The sequence below is a fragment of the Triticum aestivum genome, chromosome 2A, assembly GCF_018294505.1.
Source record: "Triticum aestivum cultivar Chinese Spring chromosome 2A, IWGSC CS RefSeq v2.1, whole genome shotgun sequence".
Taxonomy (NCBI): Eukaryota; Viridiplantae; Streptophyta; class Magnoliopsida; order Poales; family Poaceae; genus Triticum; species Triticum aestivum.
Window position 1 is genome coordinate 753,604,890 of NC_057797.1, and position 26,649 is coordinate 753,631,538.

A 26,649-nucleotide genomic window follows, 5' to 3' on the forward strand; every position below is an offset into this window, starting at 1 on the left:
ATTTTATTTGGCTTTCTTTATTCTGTGTTTTGTTTCCCATTTATTGTTTTCTTTTCCCTTTTTCCATTTTCTTTTTTTCTAATACATGTCGACTTTTTTTTCAATATAATCTGTACCTTTTTTGTTAATAAGTAAAGATACTTTTTATGTATAATTGACATTTTTTCCAAATACATGTTTGGAATATTTTCTTTGAATAAATGTTTAAGATTTTCAAACAGACATGGGACATTTTTAATGGTATGAAGCATTTTTATATTACGTGAACATTGTTTTACAATGTATTAACATCTTTTTAAAAAAGCCATGAACATATTTTCTGAAATTCATGAATATGTTTTTCTAAATGTCATGAAGTTTTTCAGAATGTTCTGAAACATTTTTTATATTAAATGATTTTTTACATTGTATAAACATTTTCAAAAACATGTCATAAACATTTTTGAGGGGATGTATGAAAGTTTTCTAAATATCACATACTTTTTTTGAATGGTATGAAACTTTTTTAAAACTTATGTGAACATTGTTTTTACATTGTATAAACACTTATAAAAAATATGACAAATATTTTTGACAGGCACGAAACATATTTTCTAAATTACACAAAAACAATTAGAGTTCTAGCCACAATAATTATCCATAGGTGGCAACTTGGGGTGCCTATGGTTCCTCCGTAAAATCTGTTATAGCCTCACTGGGCAAGGACCAACGTTTGGTACCGCAAAAAATTGACTTTTGAGGGCCAGCTTGTCTCACTAGGTCAGGAAGAACTTGCTTTTCAAGGAGAGCCGGGTCGCTCTTGACCAAAAATCACGCCTGACACAAACTAGTTCATGCGAGACCCAGACGTACCCTCACGTAATTGAGGAGCTCCAGTTTACCGCATTTTGCATCAAATAGACTCGCGACAGACACAGAGCCTTGTTGGAACGGCCCATTTGCGAGTGTTCTAGCGACTACGAAGATTCAAACTCCTTATATTCCGGTGTTGAACGAGTGTGGTTACCCACTAGATCTGACAAGTGTAAGTGATTAACATGCAGCACGATATTTAAGAACTATGTGTAGCAGATCCAAACACATTTTAAAAATAGTTAAAGATACCTTGGAATTTGTGAGTTTTAAAAAAAGGCAAATAATGTGTGATCATCCAAAAAAATTATAACAACACGGACAAAATTGATATTTCAAAAAAGTGAATAAATTTGGAAAACATGAATAATTTTTCAAAACGTGAATAGATTTTCAAACATGAACTAAAATTTGAAATTCCAAATAAAAATCAATTTTCAAATGTTAATGAAATTTGTAAACAAATTTCAAAAGTTTGAATTTTTTTCAATACTCTAAACAAATGTTGAACAAGGGAACAAATATTGGAAATCTGAGAAAAAAATTGAAATTCAAAAGCTCTTTTTTTGGAATTCCATCCATTTCTTGAAAAAGAGGACAATTTTGGAAAATTTGAAATTCTGAACATTTTTTGAAATTTTGGAATTTATGAAAAAGGAGATATAAAAAAAGGAAAGGAAAAAAGAAAACAAGAAAATCATAAAAAGGCTAAAAAGGAGTGGGAAAAAAAGGAAACCGAAATGGAGAGAACTAAAATGAAAACATGATTTAGCATCCGTTCAGCTCGCTGTTAAAATTGGGTTGCCCAGTTTCCTCGACTCCATATGAAGGGTCGACTATACGACACAATGAACGTTGTATAGGAAATTTTGTGCAACTGCTAGCAAAAGCAACACATCCTAACGCGCAACTTACGACAAGGCTGACAAAGGCGAGCTGGGCTAGCTTAGCTATAGCCCACCCGAGCAAACCAAACGTCCCATCTTACAACTCCGCCAAAGGACGCATTCACAAGCGTACTTGGCGGTTCTCACACAGTTGCTTGCGGGTTACCTTAGTCATTGTCTTGGGCTTTGTGTACCTAAATAATTCCCTTTCGGTAAACAAAGAAGGTAAGAGCACTTCTAATAGATGATAAAAAATAACCATTTGTCTCTAATAAATGATGTAGATGTAAAAAATAAAGGATTTTTGCGAGGGGCAATAAATGTGCTCCAATAAATGATGTAGATGCAAAAACAATACTAGGGTAGGATGTAAAATTGGACACCAAGTGATGCAAATTTGCAATACTTGGCCCGCTCGAGCAAAATGCGGGCAGTCGCACGTGCAACCCCAACTTCCTCGTGGAACCTTCCCTCCACGCGCGTGCGTTCCCGCCTCCAGCAGCCCGCCACCTGCCTACCACCGCAGGACCCCACAGACGCCTCCTCCGACCCCGCGGTCATCGACACCGCTCCAGTGCACCTGCATGGTCGCCTCCGTGTCTACCACCCGTCCCAACGCCGCCATGCCTCAGCCAAATCAGCGCGATAGATTTGCAGTCGCACGTCCACTAGCCACCACTGAAATGGAACTATTAGCAATGAAGAAGGCTCCCATGGGCAAACCATGTGGTGGCGGTTTGAAGCAGCCATTGCGCGCCCCGACGCAGCTTTGTCTCGGGCAAAGAAGACGAAGCCGGCCACGGTTGCTGCTGCTGCTCATGGTGTACCTCCTCCCCCACAACCTCTCATCCAGTCGTCGGCTGTGGAGGAGGAGCTGTCGACACCCGCTGCCATCGTCTCCAACTTGTTACATGAAATGTTGAAAATGTACAAAAATCTTCTTCTTTTTTATTGTTGTTTTGTCATGTTGATATGAATAGAATATGAGATTGTGTGTGTGCATATGTAGTGTTGTTGATGATACATTTATGCACTTGACAAATGTTGCAACTGAAATTTTTGTCTCCCAAGATTTTCCATCCTAAAAATATGATACACCATATGATGGTGACAATCTTGAGTTGGAATACAAGGGTTTTGTTGAAGCTTCTAAGGGAAGAACTGCAAACTATTTGAACACCGAAGATGTCTTGATATGTACAACTTGGAAGCGCATCTCTCTTGATGCTGCCATTGGAAGTGATCAACCGTCTAGGACATATTGGAAGCGCATCAAAGAATTCTTTGATCAACGCAACACAAGTGGTCACTATCAATCGGCGATTCTCTCAGGCACCGATGGTCGACTATATCTGCCCAATGTCAAAAATGGTGGGATTGCTTGACCAAACACGATCATATGAACCCAAGTGGTTGCGATGAAAAGGACCAGGTGATTTCTTGCTACATTCAAATGCTTTCTCTAAAGTATAATGTACACATAGGTTTCTCTCAAGGTATCTTTCAAGAAAGAGGGAAGAATGGGGATAAGAAGAAGAAAGGAAGATTTTTCACTTTCCTAAATATTTATAAAGAGCTCAAACATGAGGAGAAGTGGAAGAACCAGGAAGCGTTTGAACTTCCTAGAAGGAAGAGCTCGGTTGTTAATCGTGATGCCGACGATGATGGCGATGATGGTGATGAGGAAGAGAGAAGGAGCCCTACTCCTCACTCGGTTGCCACAGAGGCCCGATGGATGAAAAAAAGCAAAGGGATCAAAAGCCGGAGAAAATTATATTAAAGAAGGATTTGAAGCCATTGTCATTGTGAGAAAAGAGTATGCCAAAGAAAAAAAAGGCTTTTGAAATTGAAAGAAATGGAAGAGAGGGCGGATGCCGAGAGGAACAAGGAGGCAGTGGAGGAGAAGAGGGTTGTGGATGAGCAACAGAAGGTGGAGTTAGAGGAATGGAACGTGGCGGCCGATGAGCTTAAGGTGGACGAGGAGAAAGTGGAAAAACTTATGTTCATGGATACAAATGGTCTCGACGCAAAGCAAAACACATATGTTGAGCTTTCGCGATAAAATGTTGGCCAAGAAGACCATAATCATGATGAACATGATGGGTATGGAGGAGGCATGGGTGGCGGTATGGGAGGAGGAATGGGTTGCGGCATGGGCGGAGGAATGGGAGGTTTCATGAACATGGTGGAAGGTGGCTTTGGTAACATGATGGGTGTCATGTATGGTGGGTACGGTGGTACAATGAGTACTATGGGAGCTATCTTTGGTGGTATAATGGCCGCCATGGGAGGTGGCTTGGGTGGTAACATGGCTGCCATGAGAAGTGGCTATGGTGGTAACATGGGTGCCACGAGAATAAATCTCAGAAAAGACTCAAATACTTTCAATGAATAATCGGATCATAAACCTATAATTCATCGGATCCCAAGTTCCCAACAAACGCACCGCAAAAGTTTACATCAGATTGGCCTCAGATGAGATCATTGTATTGAAGAGAGAGAGAGAGATACTCCCATGGACACGTAGGTCCTATGGGAACTACTCACATATCATCTTGGAGACAACAAAGTTGATGAAGATTGCCTCCCCAATGGTTTCCACCTCTGGCAGAGTAGCGGTGGAGGCCTCCAGATGGGATCGCTTCAGAACAGAGGCTTGCGGCAGCAGAATAATTGTTTTAGGTTTCGCCCTCGGGGCTTCCAAATATATTTTAATTTATAGGCTTGGAATTAGGGCAATCAGAGCCACATGGGGCACCTGGACGCGCCTACCCCCCCCCCCCGGGGGGGGGGGGCATGCCCCTGCCTTGTGGCTCCCTCATGCATTGTTTGGTCTCCTACCGAAGCTTCCAGGGTTTCTTTATGTCCAGAAAAAATTGCCAAAAAGTTTCATCATGTTTGGACTTCATTTGGTACGGCTTTCCTGAAAAACCAAAAACATGCAGAAAACAGGAACTGGCACTGGGCACCGAGTTAATAGGTTTGTCCATAAAAAACAATATAAAAGTGATAATACATCATGAAATAATCAAAATTTATAGATACGGTGGAGACGTATCAAGAGGCTATGTTTATATTTTTGTTTATGTGCACTTTTGTTTGTGTGTGTCATGAACTTATTATGTTTAACATGTTGAATTATGAGACTGTGATTTTTATGTGGATTCGATGTTGAATTTGATATATTATTGATTATGTGTGATGATTTTGCGAAGTTTGTCATAGTTCATATTTTGTCAAATACATATGCATTTGAAGGAAACAAAATTGTGGAGCAGCTATCATGCGGCTGCCCTATTTTACATCACATACTATTGGAGCACTAGTGTCATATTTTACATCATCTATTGGAGTTAGAGGTTTTTGGTGATGTAAAAAAACACTTTTAGGTGATGTAAATGTTACTCTAACCATAATTTGATGCCCTATTTTACATCATCCATTGAAGATGCTCTAAACAAAGCAGGTTCCTCTAAAAATGGTAAACAAAGGACGTGCATTCGTTCTTCTAGTCAGAGCCATTAAATTAAAAGGTTTGTAGGAAAGCACAAGATTCTTTGAATATGAAGCATATTACAAATAGTTTTGTCACTTGAAATGGTTACAACCACAACTCCTCCCGCTGTATAATAAAAAAATATAGCCTCAAAACTATGTGTGACTAAGTGCATTATAGTTGTTGGTAAGTTAAGTCCTTGAGTTTTTTTAAAGGCCAACACGGTTTTGCCGGGACATCATCTTTGATCTGTTGCCAATGTGACTTTGTATCTTATATGCGCATATTACTCTCTATTTTACCACCTTTATTATTGCAAAAGGCTGTCATTCTAAACATGGTAACATTCCTAAAACTGTAACTTTTGACTTTTTCTTATCAAAGGACTTTGACCTTTGTTTTGTATACGAATGAATTTGTGATTAAGTTGCTCAGAAATAGCAAAAATATATTATAAAGTACTTTCTACAAAAAAAAACATTAGTGATACTGATTTTTCTTTCATTATCCACCTATTAAGGTTGTCGAGATACGAAGACACCGACCAAAATAACTCGGAATCCGACAAGGCCACTAGATCAATTTTGAATCCCTCGTTATCCACATATTAAGGTTGTCGAGCTAGGAAGACACCGACCAAAATAACTCGGAATCCAACAAGGCCGCTAGATCAATTTTGATTCTGGTAGCCAGGTCCTTCAGTCGTAACAATCTTTCACTATTCTTCTTCGATTTGCTGCCTCCAACAACCGCCATTGCATCAAATACATCTTCACCTTGCCTTAGCGAGTGAAATCACAATTGCCGGCCAGCCCCAACCGTAAGGTTGACTTAGCTGGTTTGCAGTCAACATTAAAGTAGCAACTCTAGTACTCCCTTTGTGTTATAATATAAAAACGTTTTTAACACTAGTACATCCAAGCGGCGAAGTAAGAAACTGAGCTCCAACCATAGAGTAGGGAGGGGAACATTTCGTTCCTGGTACATATGTACCTTATATGGAAAAAATAGCAATTCAACCAAAAGTCAGAATTTTTTTAAAATATTTTTGAAATAAACTTGACCTTTCATTGTACTAATGAGAACAGTTCCACAAAAAGAAAATTCCTCTTTGACTTCTTTTCAAAAAAGATAAATTTTCGGTCAAAAAGCATGAATAGTGACCTATAATAGCAAATAATTTTTGTCTTTTTCGCTGTGAAGTCAGCATTGTTTTTTGTGAAAAATTATATTCTAGTGCGCAAGTAAGTCAAATTTAACCTAAAAATACTTTTGAACTATTTTGACTTTTTGTTTAATTATTTTAAAAAATACCCCATATAAGGTGTATATACATGCGAGAGCCAAAGGGTATTTCCTCATAGAGTAGCTCTTATATGCATCGCAGCACCGGGAGCCGCCACGCGCACGCGGCGGCGACGGGGTGCTCCGATGAAGCACGCGAATGGTGACGCGACGCAACTGCTGCGACAGAGATGCTAGCTGCGGTGGTCACCGTCGTTTCCTTCCCCGGTTTGTAGGAGCGGTGACGACCGGAGATGGTGAAATCTCGTGGTGAATGTTGACGAGGGAATCCAGCGGAAGGAATCTGTGTGGACGAGAGCTGCGCGTGAAGATAACGCTATGAGGGATAAGTGGTGGCGGGCCCAATCGACACGCGTCAACCAGGAGAGGCGGGTGGCGGGCCCAATCGACACGCGTCAACCAGGAGAGGCGGCTTACACAGCAACAAAATCAGCCGGTTTATTTAGAACGTTTTCCAAAACAAAGAGGGTAATAAGAAATTGAGCACCCCTATTGCCTTTGGCCACCAATGTTACACTGATCTAGTGAACATATCCGTTGACGGTAGCGCCTCAGCGCCAGCCGTTCGCTGCGGCGCTGCTGCTTTCTGATGATCTTTGAAGCACAGACGTAGTGGGACACTGACTCAATGGCGCTGACATCGAGCTGGAGTCGGACACAGCCATTTAGGAGACGACATGGCTCAATGGCACTGCATGATCTAGCACCACGGTAAGGGAGGCTGTAGGCCAGAATTCTTGGTGGGCCAGCGAGGTAGCCATTACACCAGTAAACGGTGTCAGCATCGATATTAGGGAACAACCTGGCGGGCAACAAGAGAGCATGCCCTGGCCCCAGTTTGCCCGTGCCGGCGAACAAGGCGCGCCCGCCGAGCCCTTGCTGCATGGGTAGGGTGATCCTTGCCTCCAGATCCAGTGATCCTTGCCTCCAGATCCACATGGTGCACTTCATAACCTTTTCGGGATATGTTGCTTTTGTCATACGGGATCCGGCGCGCAAGAATCAGCTCCCCGCCATTGTCCACTAGTTTCACGGTCCAGTCGTACAACCGCATAGAGCCTAGATCGCGCGGTTCAGCCGCCACTGCCAGCCGCGGCGCCCGGTGGTCTGCGGTTGTGGTGGTATCTACTACCATGATGGCCTTCCTGGTGACGCAGTAGAAGCGGCCCGCGAACGGCGAGGATGCAATGGTCTCGTCGCCCAAGCCGATGTGCAACCGCATCCACTGCTTGTCGCCTGGTTTGGCGGTGACCAGCCAAGTCGCGTCAAAGTGGAGGGCCACGGTCGAGTCGTCGGCGAGGCCGGCTCCCAGCACACGTAGGAACTGGAGCGTGTACCCGCTGGTATGCATTCGGCTGCTCCCCGTGTACAATCAGCGCGCTGGCGGGAGGGAGGCTGGGCAGCTGCCGGGTGAGCGGGTTGAGGAGGCGGACGACGAAGGTGCGCTTGTCGCATAGCACGATGAGGCCGCCATCGGAGGTGGCCCCGAACACGTACTGATAGCAGAGTTCCGGGAGGTCCACCTGAATACGCTCTCCGGTCGAGACGTTCAGGAAGTCGCGGCGCTTCGGACGGTGCCCAAGGTCTGTGGGAGCATGATCCACTGCCGGGGTGGAACCGGCGGTCCAGGCTGCCGTGGGCATGCAGGGACGTGGAGGATCGCCGCCAGGTGCGGCACACCGCACACCGCACGGAAGCGGAGGTAGTCCGCGACGTCGTTCGCTAGGACGCGCTCGGCGATCAGGCCTGCCGGCCCGGCCGTCAGGTCCGCCCGATCTCTCCTGCAAGCCGCACAAGCACGATCGAGTTCCGTCAGGTGAGAAGAAGTATTTCTGCCGTTGATCGGGCCGGGGAACATGAACTCCGCTTACCAGGTAGGGTCGACGGCGATCCCACCGATGCGTGCACGCTTTTCTTGCCGGCAATACGTTCCCACGACTGTGCTCGTCGCCATGTTTGGCAAGACTCAATCTGCGCAGCCGGCCATGCGCGTCCAGATCGGATCGGAGGATGGTTTTGATAGGAGGCTACGGCTGGCAAAAACGAGTTTTGCTACTAATGTTCAGGAATTCAAAAATGCTCGTGAATTCCAAAATTACATGAATAATTTTGAAAACACGAATTTAAAAAGCATTATTGAATTTGAAAATTTTCAGGAATTCAAAAATTATTCTTGGATTTCATAAAATATTGTCATTTAAAAAAAATCACAGATATAATAAATTTTCTTCGTTTTCAAAATAAGTTCCTCAATAAAAAATATAACAAATTCAAAAAATGTTGTTTGATTTCAAAAAATCTTCCTGAATTTATAAATGTTTCTGAATTCCAAAAAAAAATCAAGAATCTACAATGTTCTATGATTTTCAAAAATGTTCAGTAATTCGAAAAATGTTCTTTTATTTCGAAAAATGTTCGGAATGTTTTAGAAAACATAATGTATTTTTTTAAATGTTCCTAATTTTAAAGAATGTTCATGAATTCAAACAATTGTATGGTTTGAAAAATGAAAAAGAAAATAGAAAATGAAAAGAAGCAAAACCCAGAAAAAACATATAAAAACACAAAACAGGAACAAAAACGACCATAAACAGTGGGAACAGACAGTCTAATAACACAAAGTGAGCCACGCAAAGCACGCGGGTGGGTGGTGGGGGGGGGTGCGCTTTCTTTGGCTCCCCATGTCCTACCGCACAACAGGAATTGCCACCGTCCCCCTTAAGTACTCGCTTAAGTTTGGAACACGCTTAATAATTACGTTTCCATGAAAGTCCTAGGAAAACTTGTTCAGATCCACTCGCAAGCCACTTTGAGACGAGCTCACCTGATCTATGTAGTCTGGTGAGATGTTTTAGCCGATCCCAAAGACTAGCATGCAAAATAAGGATGAAAAGCTCATCGAAAAGGGGATTGATGTTGTGACTCCATGTGTTGACACTGATCGCCGCCTTGACCAAACAATTCTTCTTACTTTGGTGGAATAGTATCGGATAAGAGATCATCTGTAGCTTGTTGTCGAATAATTAAACATGTCGGAGTTTCATTGGTTCCCCAACCCACATTCTCGATGTTGATGGTGATGATGGTGGATGCTCTGAAATCAATCCAGTTTCCAGGTCAGAGAGCACCGGCAAATCACACCATGGTCTCATGACTCTACCAAGCTAACTACCACCATCAAGCCCTAAGAGCAATACCCTGAGCGACCATGTCCTAGGATTCCCAGTCCTTTGAAACCTCTTGACGCACAAACATTATTAGGGAAAACCTTATACACAGAATCTTAGCAGCAACGCGGCATAAAAAAAGGCGCTGCTGCTAATTAGTAGCAGCGCGGTTACGGAAAGCGCGCTACTGATGCAAATTTAGCAGTAGCGCGTGATGTTTAAACCGCGCTGCTACAAAAATCCATCGACAGTACACAACGACCAAAGTTTACTAGTAGCGTAGTGTCAGGAAGCGCGCTGCTCCTAATGCCATAGTAGTAGCGCTCTTTTTAGTCACGTCGCTGTTGCTAATTTTGAAATTGTCCACACGGTTGGCCCGTTTAGCAGTAGCGTGTGATAGGAAAGCGCGCTGCTGCTTCGCTCTTAGCAGCAGCGAACTTTTGCTCCCGCGCTACTGCTAAGACGCATCACCCACCACCTTTTCCACCTCCCCCTCCCCATCTCCTCTCCTCCCTTTCCCCTACCTCCCACATCCTCCCTCTCTCACTCTTCTTCTTCCTCAATACTTCTCCCCCATTACTCTCCCTCTTCTACCTACCTTTCTTTCTCTTCATTACTCCTAGCTATAACTACACCACCTCCATTAATGCATCTCCTTTCTCTTTTTCCTTCCCCCTCCACTAGTTGAAGTTGTCTTCTTCCAAATTAGGTAGCTAGGTAGATGTAGCATTTAGTTAAGTGACCTATTTGCCCCTAACTAGATTTATCTTTGTCAAGAAGAGCTTTGAGCACTTTTGATCTCCCTACAACATCATCTCCATCGTGTGCTCGATCTTGAGATAGAGGTGATTAAAATTTCATGCTTTTGCAAAATGGAAATATGTTTATGTGTGTGTGATTTATGGAAATTTTGTGTGTGGCATGAGTTGACGCCAAATTGTGCTTTTGAGTTGCCTATGTTTTGCCGAAATGTCGATTTATTTCCGTTTCGGCGAATTCCGGGCAAAATCTAGATCTATATATGTTCTATTTTTAAGGAAGGTCATGCCAAATTTTTGTATGACTTTAATGAATGCACACATTTTTATAATCAATTTGTTTATTATTACCATGCAGAGTTGACGATGGTCAGTGGAACGATGGTGGACAGGTGGTTGCGGTCGGCGGTGCAGGACATGAAGGAAAATAACATGACAGAGGTTTTATGTCCGCGTCAAAAATGCAAAGGAATAGTTTGGCTCGACCCCCATGACGATGGTCGTGTCGAAGCGCACCTGCTCATGACTGGTTTCATGGATGGCTATACTCGGTGGATAATTGAAGATGAGGATGACGATGTTGAGGATGCCGACGGGGCAGTCAATGATGACACGGGGCAAGACGAAGAGATGATCGATAATGGCGGCGGGGAAGAGGCCGGACATGGCGGCGGAGAAGGGGCCGGACATGGCGGTGGAGAGAACGACATGGACTCCACGCAGCAGAGTTCGTCGGTACTAAGTTCAATCGTGCGAGACCCTCATGTTCAAGCATTGCTTCGCAAGGAGACGAGTACTGAGAGAGCTGCTTCTAGAGAGGAGGCTAAGCTGGAGCAACTGGTGGTAGACTCGAACACTCCATTGTATGATGGTTGCAATCCTGAGGTGACCCGCTTGAGTTTCATGCTCCAACTCCTGAAGACGAAGGCTAAAAACAAATGGACCGACACTAGCCTCGATGAGCATCTCAAGTACCTAAAGCATGTTCTTCCCGCGGGTAATCTATGTCCTAGTAGTGTTGATGAGGCCAAGAAGATCGTGTGCCCTCTTGATCTGCCACACGTTAGATACCATGCATGCATCAACGATTGCACAATTTATCGGAAGGAGCACGCGGAAAAAACAAGTTGTCCGGTGTGCAATGCTTCTCGATACAAGAAGGCTAGGAAGAAATGTCCCCAGAAAGTGGTATGGTACTTACTGATCACTCCCCGTCTCCAAAGGTATTTTGTAGATCCCAAGGAAGCAAAGCTAATGCGCTGGCACGCGGAGAGGAAGAAGCCCGACGATGGAGATGATCCGAAGCTGAGACACGTCAAGGATGGAAGCCAGTGGAGAGCGTTGAACAACTTCTATCGGTATTTTGGATGTGATGCAAGGAACATCGTGCTCGGCGCGTGTACCGATGGCATGAATCCGTTTGGCAATCAGAACACCAACCATAGCACATGGCCCGTGTTTGTATGGATGTACAACCTCCCCCCTGGTTGTGCATGAAATCGAAGTACATTCACATGAGCATGCTTATTCAAGGGCCGAAACAACCAGGAAATAATATTAATTTGTATCTGGGGCTACTTCAAGAGGAGTTAGACACGTTATGGAAAACACCGACCAAGACATGGGACGCCAGCAAAGGCGAGTATTTCAACATGAGAGTCGCGCTGATCATGACAGTGCAGGACTATCTCGGTTACGGATATGTGGCAGGCCAGGTGTGCCATGGATATATTGCGGATGCACGCGGTGCATGGATGATACAATGTCTCAGTAGCTAACGTCAAGGAAAGATGGCGGGTCTAGGAAAATCGTGTACATGGGGCATCGAAGATGGCTCAAACAGGATGACCCGTGGAGAAACCGTGGAGATCTATTCAATGGTCACGCTGAGCATCGAGGACCTCCACGTAAGCGGAGCGGTGCCGAAATCGATGAGCTGTTGAAAAACCGGAAGGAGTGCCCCGCGTCGGGAAAGACGATGAGAAAGGCGCCGGAGCCGCTGCTGAAGGTATGGAAGACGAGGTATGTGTTCTGGGACTTAGAGTACTGGCACAAACTCGATACACCTCATTGCCTTGATCAAATGCATATCTGTAAGAATGTCCTTGAGAGCTTGCTCGCAACACTGATGAACATGCTGGATAAGAACAAGGATGGACCGAAGGCAAAAAAAGACTTGCAAGATTTGAAAATCAGGGAAGATCTGCACATGCCGCCCATAAAATGTCAGACGAGACAAAGACGGAGACAGATGCATGGGAGAAGAAGGGCAAGAAAATAAAGAAAGAGAATTATTGCCTCCCTTCTTGCTTCACCTTAAGTCAGGCTGAGATCCATCAATTCTTTAAGTGCCTTACCGGAGTCAAAGTTAGTTCCGGTTACTGTGGCAAGATAAGCAGATATCTAGACACGGACAAGAAAAGGTTCAGCGGGATGAAGTCCCATGACTGTCATGTGATGATGACGCAGATACTACCTGTTGCCCTTAGAGGGATAATGGACAAGCACGTCCGTGACATGCTTATTGGTCTCTGCAACTTTTTTGACGTCATCTCTCGAAAGTCGATCAGTGTGAAGCAGCTCCGAAGGCTACAGGAAGAGATCGTTGTGATACTGAATGAGCTTGAAATGTACTTCCCGCCAGCGTTCTTTGACGTCATGGTGCATCTGTGTGTCCATATTGTGGATGACATAATAGACCTGGGGCCGTCATTCCTGCACAACATGATGCCGTTTGAGAGGATGAATGGGATCATCAAAGGATTCATTTGTAACATGTCCCGTCCGGATGGAAGCATCGTCCAGGGCTATTTGACACAAGAGTGCATCTCTTTCTGTGAGAATTTTCTATATGGCGCAGACCAGCCGCCTGGTGTTAGTGTTGGTTTCCCCGTTAACAAGCACGATGGGAGGCTCGAAGGATAAGGTCACTACAACGGTTGCAGGGAATTGCACGTGGCATACTCAGATCGACGCAACGACTTTGACAGAGCAAACTTGGCAGTGCTACAACATCTAGACGAGGTAGATCCTTTCGTGGCACTGCACAAAGAAATTATCGCAAAGATGTATCGTGACCGGGGGGTATGCAAGACAGACGCCGAAGTTACTAGAGAGCACAACTCCACTTTCCTGCATTGGTTCAAAGAGCATATTATTGCTAATCCCCCGGAGAAGGGCTCTAAGGATGGATTGCTCATATACGCCTTAGCACATGGCCCCTCGCCCAACCTCGTAACCTATCAGGCATATGATATCAATGGATACACGTTCTACACGGAGGCCAAAGGTATGGACAGTGATGATCAGAACTCAGGGGTGACGATGGAATGCATGACTGGCAGCGACAACAACGCAACTGAACGATTTTATGGAAGGGTCGAGGAGATCTGGGAGCTTGACTACTCTGGACTGCACAACACGACGATGTTCCGTGTCAGATGGGCTAAGAATGTCGAAAGAGAAAACCGGATTTTCACTACCATGACTATACCCGACGCCAAGAGCGCTACCATGAACGCTATCGCAAAAAAACGAGCCATGGGTACACGCTAAGCACGTGACACAATGCTTCTTCATAACCGACCCATGCAATCCCAGTCGTGTTGTCGTGAGGAGAGGCAAAAGGAACATCATTGGAATGGATGGAGTCGCCAACAAGGAAGACTATGATCAGTACGGCAACCCAATGAGGGAAGATGATGATGATGATGAAGTATACGTCAAAAGAAGAATCAATACTACATTACCTAAGAAAAATCGTACTCCATGAAAAAGGCAAAGTCACAATGAGGGGCTCAATTATTCTTCGACGAACAAGAAGGGAAAGAAGCTGACTCAAAAACGAAAACGTCAGCGCTGAGGAATCGGTCAAATGATGTAATATATATATATATATATATATATATATATATATATATATATATGTTCCTATTTTGTATACACACTTAGCCATTATTATGCATGGGTCCAATGATGTAATATATATGTTCCTATTTTGAATACATATTTAACCGTCAAATGATGCAATATATATCGCCTTCCCTTCATTCACTGCTCTCAGAAAAAAAAAGTGAGAAAAATAAAGGAAAAGAAAAAGGGAAACTGGTTATAGCAGTAGCGCTTTACTGAAAAAGAGCTATAGCTAGTCAAGGTAGCAGTAGCGGTTTCTGTATGAAACCGCTACAGCTAGTCAATAGTAGTAGCGTGTTTTGTCTAAACGTGCTACTGCTATGTCCACTTAACCCAAAATTCTCACTCTCCCTGCTTCATCCCGCCTCTTTTCCCCCAAATCCCCACTCTCTTCCCCCCGTCGCACCGCCGTGTCCGACCCGGCCCCGGCGCTCGCCCCCGGTGCCGGCGCTCGCCCCCGACCCAGGAGCTCGCCCCCGGCGCCGGCGCTCGCCGCCGACCCCGGCGCGCTCGCCCCCGACCCGTCGGCCCTCGCCTCCCTCCTCTGCTTCCTCCCCTCCCAACCTCGGCCATCGTCGGGCCTGCCTCCTCGCCCCTGCACCCTCTGTAAACCACCCCCCTCTCTCTCTGCTAGCTAGGGTTCTTCGGTTAATTTACTTAGGTTTTAGTTATGTTAATTAGGTTATCTATTTAGTTATGAATTTAGATAGGTTTAAAAATTAGCTGAATTTATATGCAAATTTGAACTGGACATGTGATATGTAGATATGTCATGTTTTGGACATGTCATGTTTTGGTAAATGATCCGAGTGACCTATGTTACGCCGGAATATTGATTCATTTCCGTTCCGGTGAATTTCAGGCGCTCGATATGTCCATTTTTTAGCAAAGGTCATGCCGAAATTTCCCGTGAATAAAGGCATGATTTGTGCTACATAGTTGGCATATCGAGTGCTGGCACATAGATTTCTTTTTTATGTCATTTCTCATTTATTCATACTTTTAGAAATAAATGAGGACACTTAATCATAGGAAACATGTCGAACAACGAAGAAACTGGGCCTTCTGACCAAGATGCATACGAGATGGATTATAAGGGTGAACAAGACTACCTTGACTTTTTGACTGCCAAGCAAGGTTTGCAGGTCCGCCTCAATGATGGTACTGACGCCGACATCGACACCGACGGCGCCGGCACCGATGGCGGCGCCGAGACCAGTGGGGAAGGTACCGGCGGGGAAGATACCGACGGGGAAGGTACCGGCGCCGATGCCGCTACCGAAAAGAGGAAGCATAAGAAGCAGAGGATACGAAAACCTAACAAACTAGGGATTGGAAGACTTGTAATCACAAAGATGGCACCTAGCAAGCTTGAGCCGTTAGAGCCGGAAGAACCTCGCAAGTGCTATGGGAACCAAGTAGGATGCATCCTACGGGAATGCGCGAGCATCAACGACGATGACTTAAGGAGTAAAGAACATTTGACGCAGTTGCTCCTAACGAAGTTGCACAAGAGATTCAAGTTCCCCGACCGGGATGATAAAATAGAACAACCGTGGGATGATCCGAAGATGAAAAAGATTAACAATCACGCCATGGGCATGTTCAGCAATGATTTGGCCTCCTGGAAAGGGAGGGTGAAACGAGCTATTGAGGCTGAGCAACCCCTGTCCAAGATTCTGGAGGAAAATCCGACACTTACGGAAGAGGAGTTCGAAAAGTTCAAGGACACTTGCGCTACCGAGGACTCCAAGGCTAAGGCTGCGAAATTCAAGAGCCTTCAGCAAAGGAACACGGGGAAGCATCGCCTCAGAAGCCGTGGCTACCTCGGTAAAAGGCCCATATGGGATAAGGAGGACACGGAACGTGAAGCCGGGGGTCTCCCAGACCCCTTCGCGAAGTTCACCAACCCCTTGGAGCGTGACTTCCAGGGCCGGCTACAAGTGGGACACGGAGAAAAAGTTTTTTTACACGGACCAGATCACGAGGAAATTGATTAGACTACTGGACAAGCAACACCAGCTTGCAGCCATAAAGGCTTCAAAAGAAGACAAGAAGGAGAAGCTAGTTACTTGAGGTTCACGCTAGCATGAGAGAGGACTTGTAACCGCCACCTCATGTACTGCATAGTTCCGCTCTCACTCATAGTGATAGCTCTTCTCGCATATACCTTTGTTTAGATGGATGACTTTGTAGTTACAAGTATTCGAGACTTGCATGTATCGCTATTTTTGAGATGATGACAAGATACCACTTTGTGTTGGATGATGATTATGATGAGACTATTTTTATGTATATGCTATGATTACATTTATGGTCTCGCAGGCATTTGTATGTGTATCATGATGACATTTGTATGTGCTAAAGATTATTCTATAAAGCCTGTTCAAATACAAAACAAATATGCCGATTTTTTCTACTAAAATTAGCAGTAGCGAGTGGAGAAAAGTTAGCAGCAGCGCGGTAGTAGCAGTAGCGCGCACAGGAGAAGCGCGCTATAGCTATTAGCAGTAGCAAGCTTCCATTAAGCGCGCTGCTGCTACACTTGTGTAGCAGTAGCACTGGTGAGCACGCGCTACTGCTACGTGTTAGCTGTAGCGCCTTATTAGTAGCGCCCGTACCCGTGCTACTGATACACCTAAAACCCGCACTGCTGCTAGCCTTTTCCCTAGTAGTGAAACTCCCCTTCACCTAACCATACACTATGTTGTGGAGTAATTCTTAAAGCCCGCGCAGAATAAGGAGCGATGCATCTTGACAATGGTGTTTTTCTATATATGACAGTTTTGTTAACACATAATGTAGCATCAAGCTGATACAACACATGATGAGCCACACCCGGTGTTTGCAAACTAAGGTGCACACAGCCAAACCAAAAGACTAACATAGTAAAAAATGACAAATTGGAAAAATAAAGTCATATGGGACCGAAGCTATGGCTATGTAAAGGAGGTAGTGGACTGATCCGGAGATTATGCGTTGCAACGGGAGAAACAAATGTTCCCACGTCTATAGCGACCCATCCATATTGTTATTTCTCATCTTCGGCACAGTCACTGATGGTGGCCATTTTATCCATCTATTCATGACGAATGTGTCCAATCTCAAGGTGATGAGTTACATCACACCACTTCAGCACACTGGTTCCTCGAGCCCCTCCCTATACCCCTTCCTACACCGACTTATAATTCCATGAACTTTTATTGATGGTGGGTGTCGCTCCTGCCTTATTTACACTTGATGCATGTATCGTCCTCACACTCCCCAAGTTTCACTAAGAAGCAAATATTGATTTGTCATGATGCAAGGGGAGAAACGTCCCGCCGCCGCCTACACCAACGGCGGTGGGGGGGGGGGCGATGAAGGGGAGGGAAGGGGCGGAAGCTAGAGCAGGCGATTTGAGCTTTCGATCAACTCGGATACGCATCCTAAGCTATTCTAGCCGGGCAAAAAAGAAAATTACACTTAAGTTGATGCTAACGAAATGAGTACATGGAATGTTTTATTCCTGTGCATATATGAACGTGGCGTTTTTATATTTTTTTGGCAGTGGTAGGTGTTTCTGACACGAACACATTTACTTTCGGCACTAGAAAATGAACCCATTTGTTTTCACCACGCAATCAATCCGAAGCAAAAAAAAGAGAGGAAAGAGACACGACAACGGTACGCAGGGGAAAACTCCCGTTCCGCCGCCGCCCCCGCTTCGGATCCAGCCTCACTTATTACCTTCCATATCCGCAGCCACGCCACGCGCACCTCGACAAGGACAAGCCTCCGCCCGCCGCAATATATGAAGGTGACGATGGGTATCCGAGTTGGCGGACCAATATTCGGGGCTAGAGCTTGACATTCCTGGAGGTGACGATGAGCACACACTAGGAGAGGCCAACCATCCTATCATCCTATGGAGAAAGGATTGCATCATCTTTCGAAGGCCACCGACACCGCGTCATCCGACTCCTCGTCGCAGTCCGCCACCGAGTCAGCAGACTCCCGCTCCTCCAAGTCTAGTAATGCGTCAGGCCACTCCTCCTCCAAGTCCGGCAAAGCGTCAGGCCACTCCTCCTCTAAGTCCGGCACAGCTTCAGGCCACTCCTCCTCCAAGTCTGGCACAGCTTCAGGCCACTCCTTCTCCTCCAACTCAGCCACGTCAGCTGTCTTCGCCGCCTCAGCAATCATGGAAGAGAGCCGCCTCAGCTATGGTGCGTAGCCGTACAAGTCGAGGTAGTACTGCAGGTACAGGCGGAGGCAAGCGATTTCAATATGGTCCAAGCCTCGCGCCTCTTCCGCAGAGGCCTTACGACAAGTCCTTGGAGGAAAACGTAGCCATATCAAAGGCCAAGGTGGAAGCTCATTTTGCACCGAAACCGCCACCGCCGCCAAGGGAGAAAGTGCTTGTGGAAAAGATTGACCACTTCATTCATATGGCTAGACCACCAGCTCCCAAGCCTGTTGACACAGACTATGAGCGCCACCTCAGGAAGTTAAATCGAGCACGTCTACAGAAAGAGGTGAACTCGAGGTCGAGCAAATCAGCTGGCAAAAGGAGCGGTAAAACCGTTCCCCAGCTGGGAGAACAGGCGGCGCAATCAATCCTCCCGCTTGTTGTGCCAACAACACATGAGAGTAGGCGCGCCCAATATTATTGTGGGCAAACCGTTAACGTTCCCGGGGTGGACAATGTGGTAATAACCGAGGAGCATATTGCGCAGGCTGAATCGATTGGGATCACTGTTGGACAACTCCTCGATATCGAGCCCATGTCTCCGACTAGAGAGGAGGAAATAAAATGGAAATATGCTTGGGGCCAACCTTTGGTCGAGCCAGAGGAGGTCAATAAGCTCCCAACGAGAATGTATGAATTGCATCAATGGTACATGGATATTACCAAGATTTCCAATCGAGAGTCCCTCATGGTGAATGTCAACAAGGAGCATTACTACCATGAGAAAGCTGTGACCGTTGAGTATTCAGAACTATTTCAGCTATACAATAAAGACGCACTCGACAAATCTATCGTCAGTTGCTATTGTCTGTAAGTGATTTCTTTTTGTAATTTAAGTCTCAAGCTAGCTGTAGTGATCATTTTGATCAATCATTACCTGTAATTATCCTCACTATATTCTTTTCTGTGGTATTATGCAGGATGAAGATTTATGAAATGAAAAAAGGTGGACGCTATGGCATTGGGTTCGTTGACCCAAATACCATTGATGAATACACATGGAAAATAGATCCATATCACAAAAAAAGTGTAGAGGAAAGCATGCTACAGTTCTTCAAGGAACTCAAATACAATGAAGATATACTACTTCCTTACAACTTCCAGTGAGTCACATTGTCTTGTACTACAAATTCTATTTTTCCCTACTAGCTAGAGCTACATGTTTTTGCTTACATATGCCCGCTTAATTAAGACATGCAAACGTGTGTGCATGCAGATTTCATTGGATCTTGTTAATCATTAAAGTTGATGAAAGAACAATTGAAGTACTAGACTCACTACTTAAGAAAACAAGTGACTACACCATCGTGAAGGGGATAGTCAACAGGTAATTTCAATCATTATTAACTATATCTCGGCCTATTTAATTAGTTCGTCATTTCCTGATAACAACTATTTAATAACCCATTTATTCATTTACTTTGTCGGCGAGCAGGGCTTGGGCAAAGTTCATCAGGGTCACTCCAGGCCCATGGAAACAAAGTCTGAAATGGTATCGACCCAAGGTAAGTAATTAAGTAGTACTAGCTAGCTGCCATCTCTTTAATTATCATGCTTATTATTATCTGATCAGATTCCATTCTCGTAAAGGCCTTGAAGCAGGCGTCGGGGAATGATCTATGTGCATACTACGTTTGCGAGAACATTCGCACGATGGCGTCCGAAAGGAGAAAATCTCAAAGACAGGAGTGGGTACGATAACGTGTACAATATGTAGTATCATAAAATACCAGCAAACGAAAAATAATTAAATGGAAAACACAAAATTAAATGAAAAAGAAATCATAAACCCAAAACCCCCCAACATTTTAATACCGGTTGGTGACACCAACCGGTACTAAAGGGCTCCCTGCCCCCGAAGCTGGCTCGTGCCACGTGGTTGCCCTTTAGCACCGGTTCGTGCTGAACCGATACTAAAGGGTGGGGGGCTTTAGTGCCTACATTTTAGCGTCGGTTAACAAACTGGCACTAAAGGGCCTTACGAACCGGTGCTATTTCCCGGTTCTGCACTAGTGGAGGCTTCTCTCCTGCAGATAAATTAGGATGATAGGCAGACCAAAAAAGCTTGACCACTTCTTTGCGTGGCCGATTTGGCATCCAATGCATCATAATCACATTTTCCATGTTTGTTTTCATATCAATGCATCGACTCATCAGAGCACCCTTTTCCCTGTTTGTTTTCCCTTATTTTCCTTATCAATAATCATGTTTACCATGGTGTTCGACAATACTTCATTTCTATTGTTCTTTGTTCCCTTTTGAAGTTCACTGATTCAAATCTGATGTGACTTGTGTGTTAGTATACTATCCATGGTGTGTTTTATTCAAGTAATTAACCTACAAATTTGCCTTGAGATGGTACATGTTTATATGGCACGATTGATTGCTGTTTGTGTATGGTTATTAAGATTGATTGATTGATTGTTTGATTGTTGTTTGTTGATTGATTGATTGATTGATGTTTGTTGATTGATTGATTGATTGATTGTTGTTTGTTGATTGATTGATTGATGTTTGCTGTTTGTTGATTGATTGATTGCTTGTTGTTTGTTCATTGGTATCAAACTTTGGTATTTGTAGTTCCAGATCATAGGTAACAGACCTTGCACTATTCTTTTTCTGAACTTTTTTGTGATTATGTCTTATGTGGATATCATATTCTCTTTTTGGTATTACTATTGTCCAGTCCTTGGAATAATGCATTTCTAAGTATTTAAGGTACATGACATATCACATTTGCTCTTTATTGTGTTGCTAAGGACATTGATGGGTTGAGTTGGCATATAGCGCAGGTATATTTACATTCCTTACATTTTGTGATGCTGATGCCTGTAGTCCCAAAGCGTTTATTTAGCCAAATTTTGCTACTGGGACTGTTGTTTTTAGATATTGTCACCTATTATTTGCCTGGATGTTTTCATGATGATTCATTACTGTTGTTCTGATGATGTGCTTCTGGTGTTTTACTGAAGTCATGGATCACTCATTAACCTGGTATGTGTTTGGATGATAATCCCTCTCAAATTTAACTCGTTCCTATATTTTACACAAATGTTTATCTCATGGTGGTAACCTTATGAATGCATAGCCCACATTTTAGCTAGTTATATAGTAATGCCATACTTGCTTGGATGATGTTCTGTATATGCAAGTGTGGTGAGCTCACATATTGTGTCGGTATCTACCTACGCAGCTGGGCTCTTTATGGATATTCAGAGGTACAATATTTACATCCATGGCAGAAGGTTCTTAACCCTGTACTCATCAAAGGTCCTTGGACTCAAGAGGTTTGGCACTGCACTCCTGACTTTGCTAAAAAAAACCTTTTGCACATTTTATAGTTTTATTTATGATTATGATATTTTTTCCACAAGAAGATGACAAAATTATTGATCTTGTAAGCAAGTATGGGCCAACAAAATGGTCTCATTGCAAGGACCTGTAGAAGGACCCTCCCACCTCAGCGCAGGTGATTTCCCCTCTGCCCCATTTGATTCCGTCTAGATCTTGCTCCGATTATATTGCGTTTGGATGAGCGTTGGTGTGGTCTGATTGTTAACTGTTCTTACTGGTCATGGGGGTTCGGTTGTCGATTATTTAGCTGTGCTCTCGCAGTGCTTTTAGGTTTGCTGGATTGATTGGTGGAGAATACTGCTTATGAACTGTACATGGACTACTAATATGATTGACTCATGTCAAGTGTGTGATGTATCTTCTGAGCAAGTCATTTAAAAAAAGCCCTTAGATTTTGTTCTGTTAGGTTATAAAGTATGCCAACCTTATTACAGTTTACAGGCAGTACCACATGGGCAGAACATGCACCACCATGTAGCACTATATGCTATCTTAACTGCCATAACCAAAAGAAATTAAAATCGCCAAGGACTTCATACACAAATATCTTGGGGGTCCTCAAACAACTAGTTTTCTGCTGCTTGCTATCTTGTCTATTTTTTCGACATTCATACATGAACATATTTCAGGTCTATTTCCACACTAAGGTGTTCTACCTAAACATTAACAGCAACGGCAACATTTGCCTTGACATTCTCAAGGAACAGTGGAGCCTGGCTTTGACCATATCAAAGGTAATGATCTGCATTCCTAGCTTGGTTGTTCCATTTTTGCTTAAAGCTTGTTGCTGATATAAGCCTGGTTCCTTTAGCAAGTTAATCTCACAAAAATTCTTCATTTACGTTTCTCTAACATTTACCCGTCTCTGTTAACAGGTCCTCCTATCAATCTGTTCGTTGCTGACGGACCCCAACCCCGATGATCCTCTGGTGCCTGAGATCTCTCACATGTACAAGACTGATCGGGCCAAGTATGAGTCCACGGCATGCTCCTGGACACAGAAGTATGCCATGGGTGGATGTATAGGCAAGCAATGTCGAGAGAGGTATTCTTTTGATTGTTTTATTTTTATGGTTTCCTGAAATGCATTTCCCCCCTCAGTGGAAGACAGACGGTGGGATGTTTGCTAATTTCCATTTGTCTTAGTTCTTCTCACCTATATAGCTAAAGTCGAAGACGACAAACCAGGTGAATTATTGGAGTTGCTGGACGATAAAACATCGGTAAGTTTCTATGCTTTCAAATGGTCAGAGTTTGAATTTTGATCAGTTTGTCCTTGATAACTTTGATATAGACACATGAATAATTACTTGTGTTGTTATGATCATAAACTGATTTCTATGTATCTTTGACTCATATGATGCTTATTACATAACAGGTCATTTGAACCTTCATTTGTAAATATGACTGCTGGTGCTGCTGATGATGTAAGCTACTTTTCTTGCTTCAAGAATAATAAAAACATGATTTACATCACAGTCACATTTTAAAGATGCTCCTGTCATTTCAGGCTACCCATCGGCTTGGAACTGACGAGAGACAATCGATGTTGCCAACTTAAAACATAGTATTTTTTAGGCAGGACTGGCTTACCTCTCCTCCTCTCGCGTCTGGTGAGGCAATTCGTCCTCGGTTCGTGCCTCTCCTCCTCTCGCGTCTAGTGCGGAAATTAATCCCCGATTCCCTCTCCTCTCGCCTCTGACTTTATATTGCTCGTTCCCGCTTGATTCGTCCATTTAGATTAGAAGAATTGCGTCTGATTTGTCATTTTGCTTGTTCTCGATTCATCTTTCTTGAAGTGTGTCTGATTCGACTGATTTTGCTCGTCCTAGATTCGCCTGTTTAGATAGAAAACCATGTCTAGTTTGATTTACTCATCCTCCTTGTCACTTTAGAGTAGCTCGTGATATGATTTTGCTTGTCCTTGCTGTCGTCCTGATGCTCTTGTGTGTTCTTGGGGCCGTCTCGTTAGGGGTCTGTGTCCCTGCAATTCTGGGAGGAAGCGGGTGAGCGGTCGATCGGTCTGGTTTGCGAACTAAAGTCTATTTGAGAAACTTCTGTTCCTGCGTTTCATGTTCACGGTGGAGCGATGGTTCCTGCGTTTACTTGTGGTGCACTTCTGTTATCCGATGATCCTACGTTTCGTGTTCGTTTCGGGGTGATGGTTGCAGGAATGATCGGTTCTGGTTTCGGAAATTGGAGCAGTGTCAAATCGTTCCCTCTGTTCCATCTCCTGTGTTGTTCGTTGGTTATTTTCATATCTCAAACGCATGCGCTTGATACTCTGGTTGACCTCTGTCAATTCTTGTGCTACCGACAGGCGTGTGTGCTCCCATCCTTGATGCAGAGAATCCTTTTCTTGCCTGTTACAGTTGTTCTGATGTTGTTCCTTTCAATTTATTTATTGTTATCATGCTTTGCTTATGTTCCTATATGGCACGATTGATTGATTGTTGTTTGTTGTTTGATTGATTGCCTTGAGATGGATTGTTGTTTGTTGTTTGATTGATTGCCTTGAGATGTATTGTTGTTTGTTGTTTGATTGATTGCCTTGAGATGGATTGTTGTTTGTTGTTTGATTGATTGCCTTGAGATGGATTGTTGTTTGTTGTTTGATTGATTGCCTTGAGAAGGTACAAACCATGTAGGCCAATTGATTGCTGTTTGTTGCCTTGAGATATTACATGTTTATATGGCATGATTGACTGTTGTTTGTTCATGGTTATTTGAATTGATTGATTGTTGTTTGTTGATTGGTAGTTCCTGATCATAGGTAACAGACCTGGCGCTATTATTATGTTTTGAATTTTTTTGTGATTATTATGCCTTCACATTGCACTTCTCCCAGATCCATATCGACATGCCCACGCTGTCTGACGAGGATAAAGATGTAAGGAACTCCTCCCAAGAATCTCTCTTGCTCCTTGTATTAACTTGGCCACTAGACTTTACATCTTATTTATTTTTCGTGAAACTGGAGCTCCTTGCTGTAACCCATTATATTACTTGATGAGCATGCGCCACTTTCAGGTTATGAAAAAATGGGGTGCTCTAAACAAGACTGGCTTCCTCTCTTTCTTATACAAGGCATGCAGAAGATGTGCGGCAAGTAAGTAACTGTATGTCGATATTTATAGTGTACTACTTCACAGTGCCATCTTTCCCGACAGATTGAATTTTTTTATATTGATATTTTGTTGAATATCACATGTTTGTTTGGACTTCATACTTTGGAAAATATTCCTAAAGTTGATAGTAATTAACATGTATTTTTCTCTATTGAGTACTACTTTGTTCGTTCTTTAAGTGTTCTTATTTCAGAAGTCTGCTCTGCACAAGTGCAACATGGCTGGAAACCTTGGTGTTGAGACTCTCCGTGGGTTGTATCCAGTTGAGTCTATTTCAACGGTAGGCAGAATTTGTGCTGAGGTGAACTTTCTTTTGGAGGTCTATATGTTCTCTTGATAAACACATGCCTGTTTGGGAGGGCATTTGTTGATAGGTTCCCTTTTATAGTTCAAATCAGACTTCAATACTAATAAAATGTTACAGATAAATACTATTCTTCCGAACAGCCCCAAAATGTGTTCTCAACAAGTATATCCTTGGCACTCTAATGGAATCTAATGCAAATTCACTCCTTCCTGCCTTTTCTCTTTTCATAGTTAGTGATATATTTTCATGAATTGTTTCACAGGCTGAGAAGGTCTTCAACCAGGATTTCTACTTCAAGCGAACCATGAAATACGTGGGAGAACCCATGATCCACATGGAGTCTATTGCTTCCTCTCCGGTGCGTATTTTGTTTCTTTTCATTTTCCAACCTTTTGTTAGTGTCTACATACAAATGGAATAAACACTAGACTGCAGTTCACTTTCAAACTGTTGGCAAGTCATCATAAGCTTGGTTAATCAGTACATTATTTCGAACTTGACTGGTGGTAGGCTGGCGTGTTTATTATGTATAATATAAATGCAATACGTGAGCTTATAAGCTTGTGTGCACCAGTGAGGCTGATATTTGGAGGTTTCATCTTGCATCAACCTTGAATTATTTGGTAGCTAGAATTCCTTGATTTGGACCCAACAAGTAAGAAGCTTGGTTTGCCTTGTGATTTGTACTGACATTGTTTCGTTGCCCTGCAGGCTGAATCTACTAGCACTAGAAATGAATCAGTGTTGAAGGTTTCTCTTGACCACGGCAAAGCATCCGGTGTGATCGAGTCGCATGGTTTACCTTAGCCAGAATTTCTATAAGAATGTTGCTGATGTTACATTCCTTGCTTTCTCCATTAAGTGGAACAAGAATACATTAACATTTCTTTTATGTCGATATGCGTACACTCATAATATTTGAATTACAAACCAAAATTTACATAAATAAGCATGTGCCTCTGTGCCTACAAACTTGTGGGTATTGATGAAGATAATCACTTAATCAGCCTCTAACTAGCTTCCTATTTTCAGGAACGAAGATCTGGATCACCCTCGCCCCTCTAGAGAAATCAGTTTACTCATTCAAGTTCTGGAAATTCTTTATAGCTTTTTGAGTTTACTTCGGTCTTGCATGTATTAGCTTTCTATTTGTGCCCCTATCTATGTATGTTTCTTGTGTGCAAGTGCTCCATTCTGTGTGTGCGTGACTGTGTGTGGCTTGACTGTGTGTGTGACTGTGTGTGGCTTGATTGTG

General features: G+C 43.6%; 1 protein-coding gene and 1 pseudogene across 1 annotated transcript; one reads left to right on the plus strand and one right to left on the minus strand.

Annotated features, from left to right (window-relative positions):
• Positions 1-7,975: 7,975 nt before the first annotated feature.
• LOC123186457 (uncharacterized) lies at positions 7,976-8,547 on the minus strand. The gene is made up of 2 exons (XM_044598219.1): positions 8,412-8,547; positions 7,976-8,321 (listed from the first exon to the last, which is right to left on the minus strand). Exons 1-2 carry the CDS (start codon positions 8,492-8,494, stop codon positions 8,090-8,092), a joined length of 315 nt encoding a protein of 104 aa, XP_044454154.1. The 5' UTR covers positions 8,495-8,547; the 3' UTR covers positions 7,976-8,089.
• A 14,026-nt stretch (positions 8,548-22,573) lies between these two features.
• Positions 22,574-26,201, plus strand: LOC123191994 (pyruvate kinase 1, cytosolic-like; annotated as a pseudogene).
• The last annotated feature ends 448 nt before the right edge of the window (positions 26,202-26,649 follow it).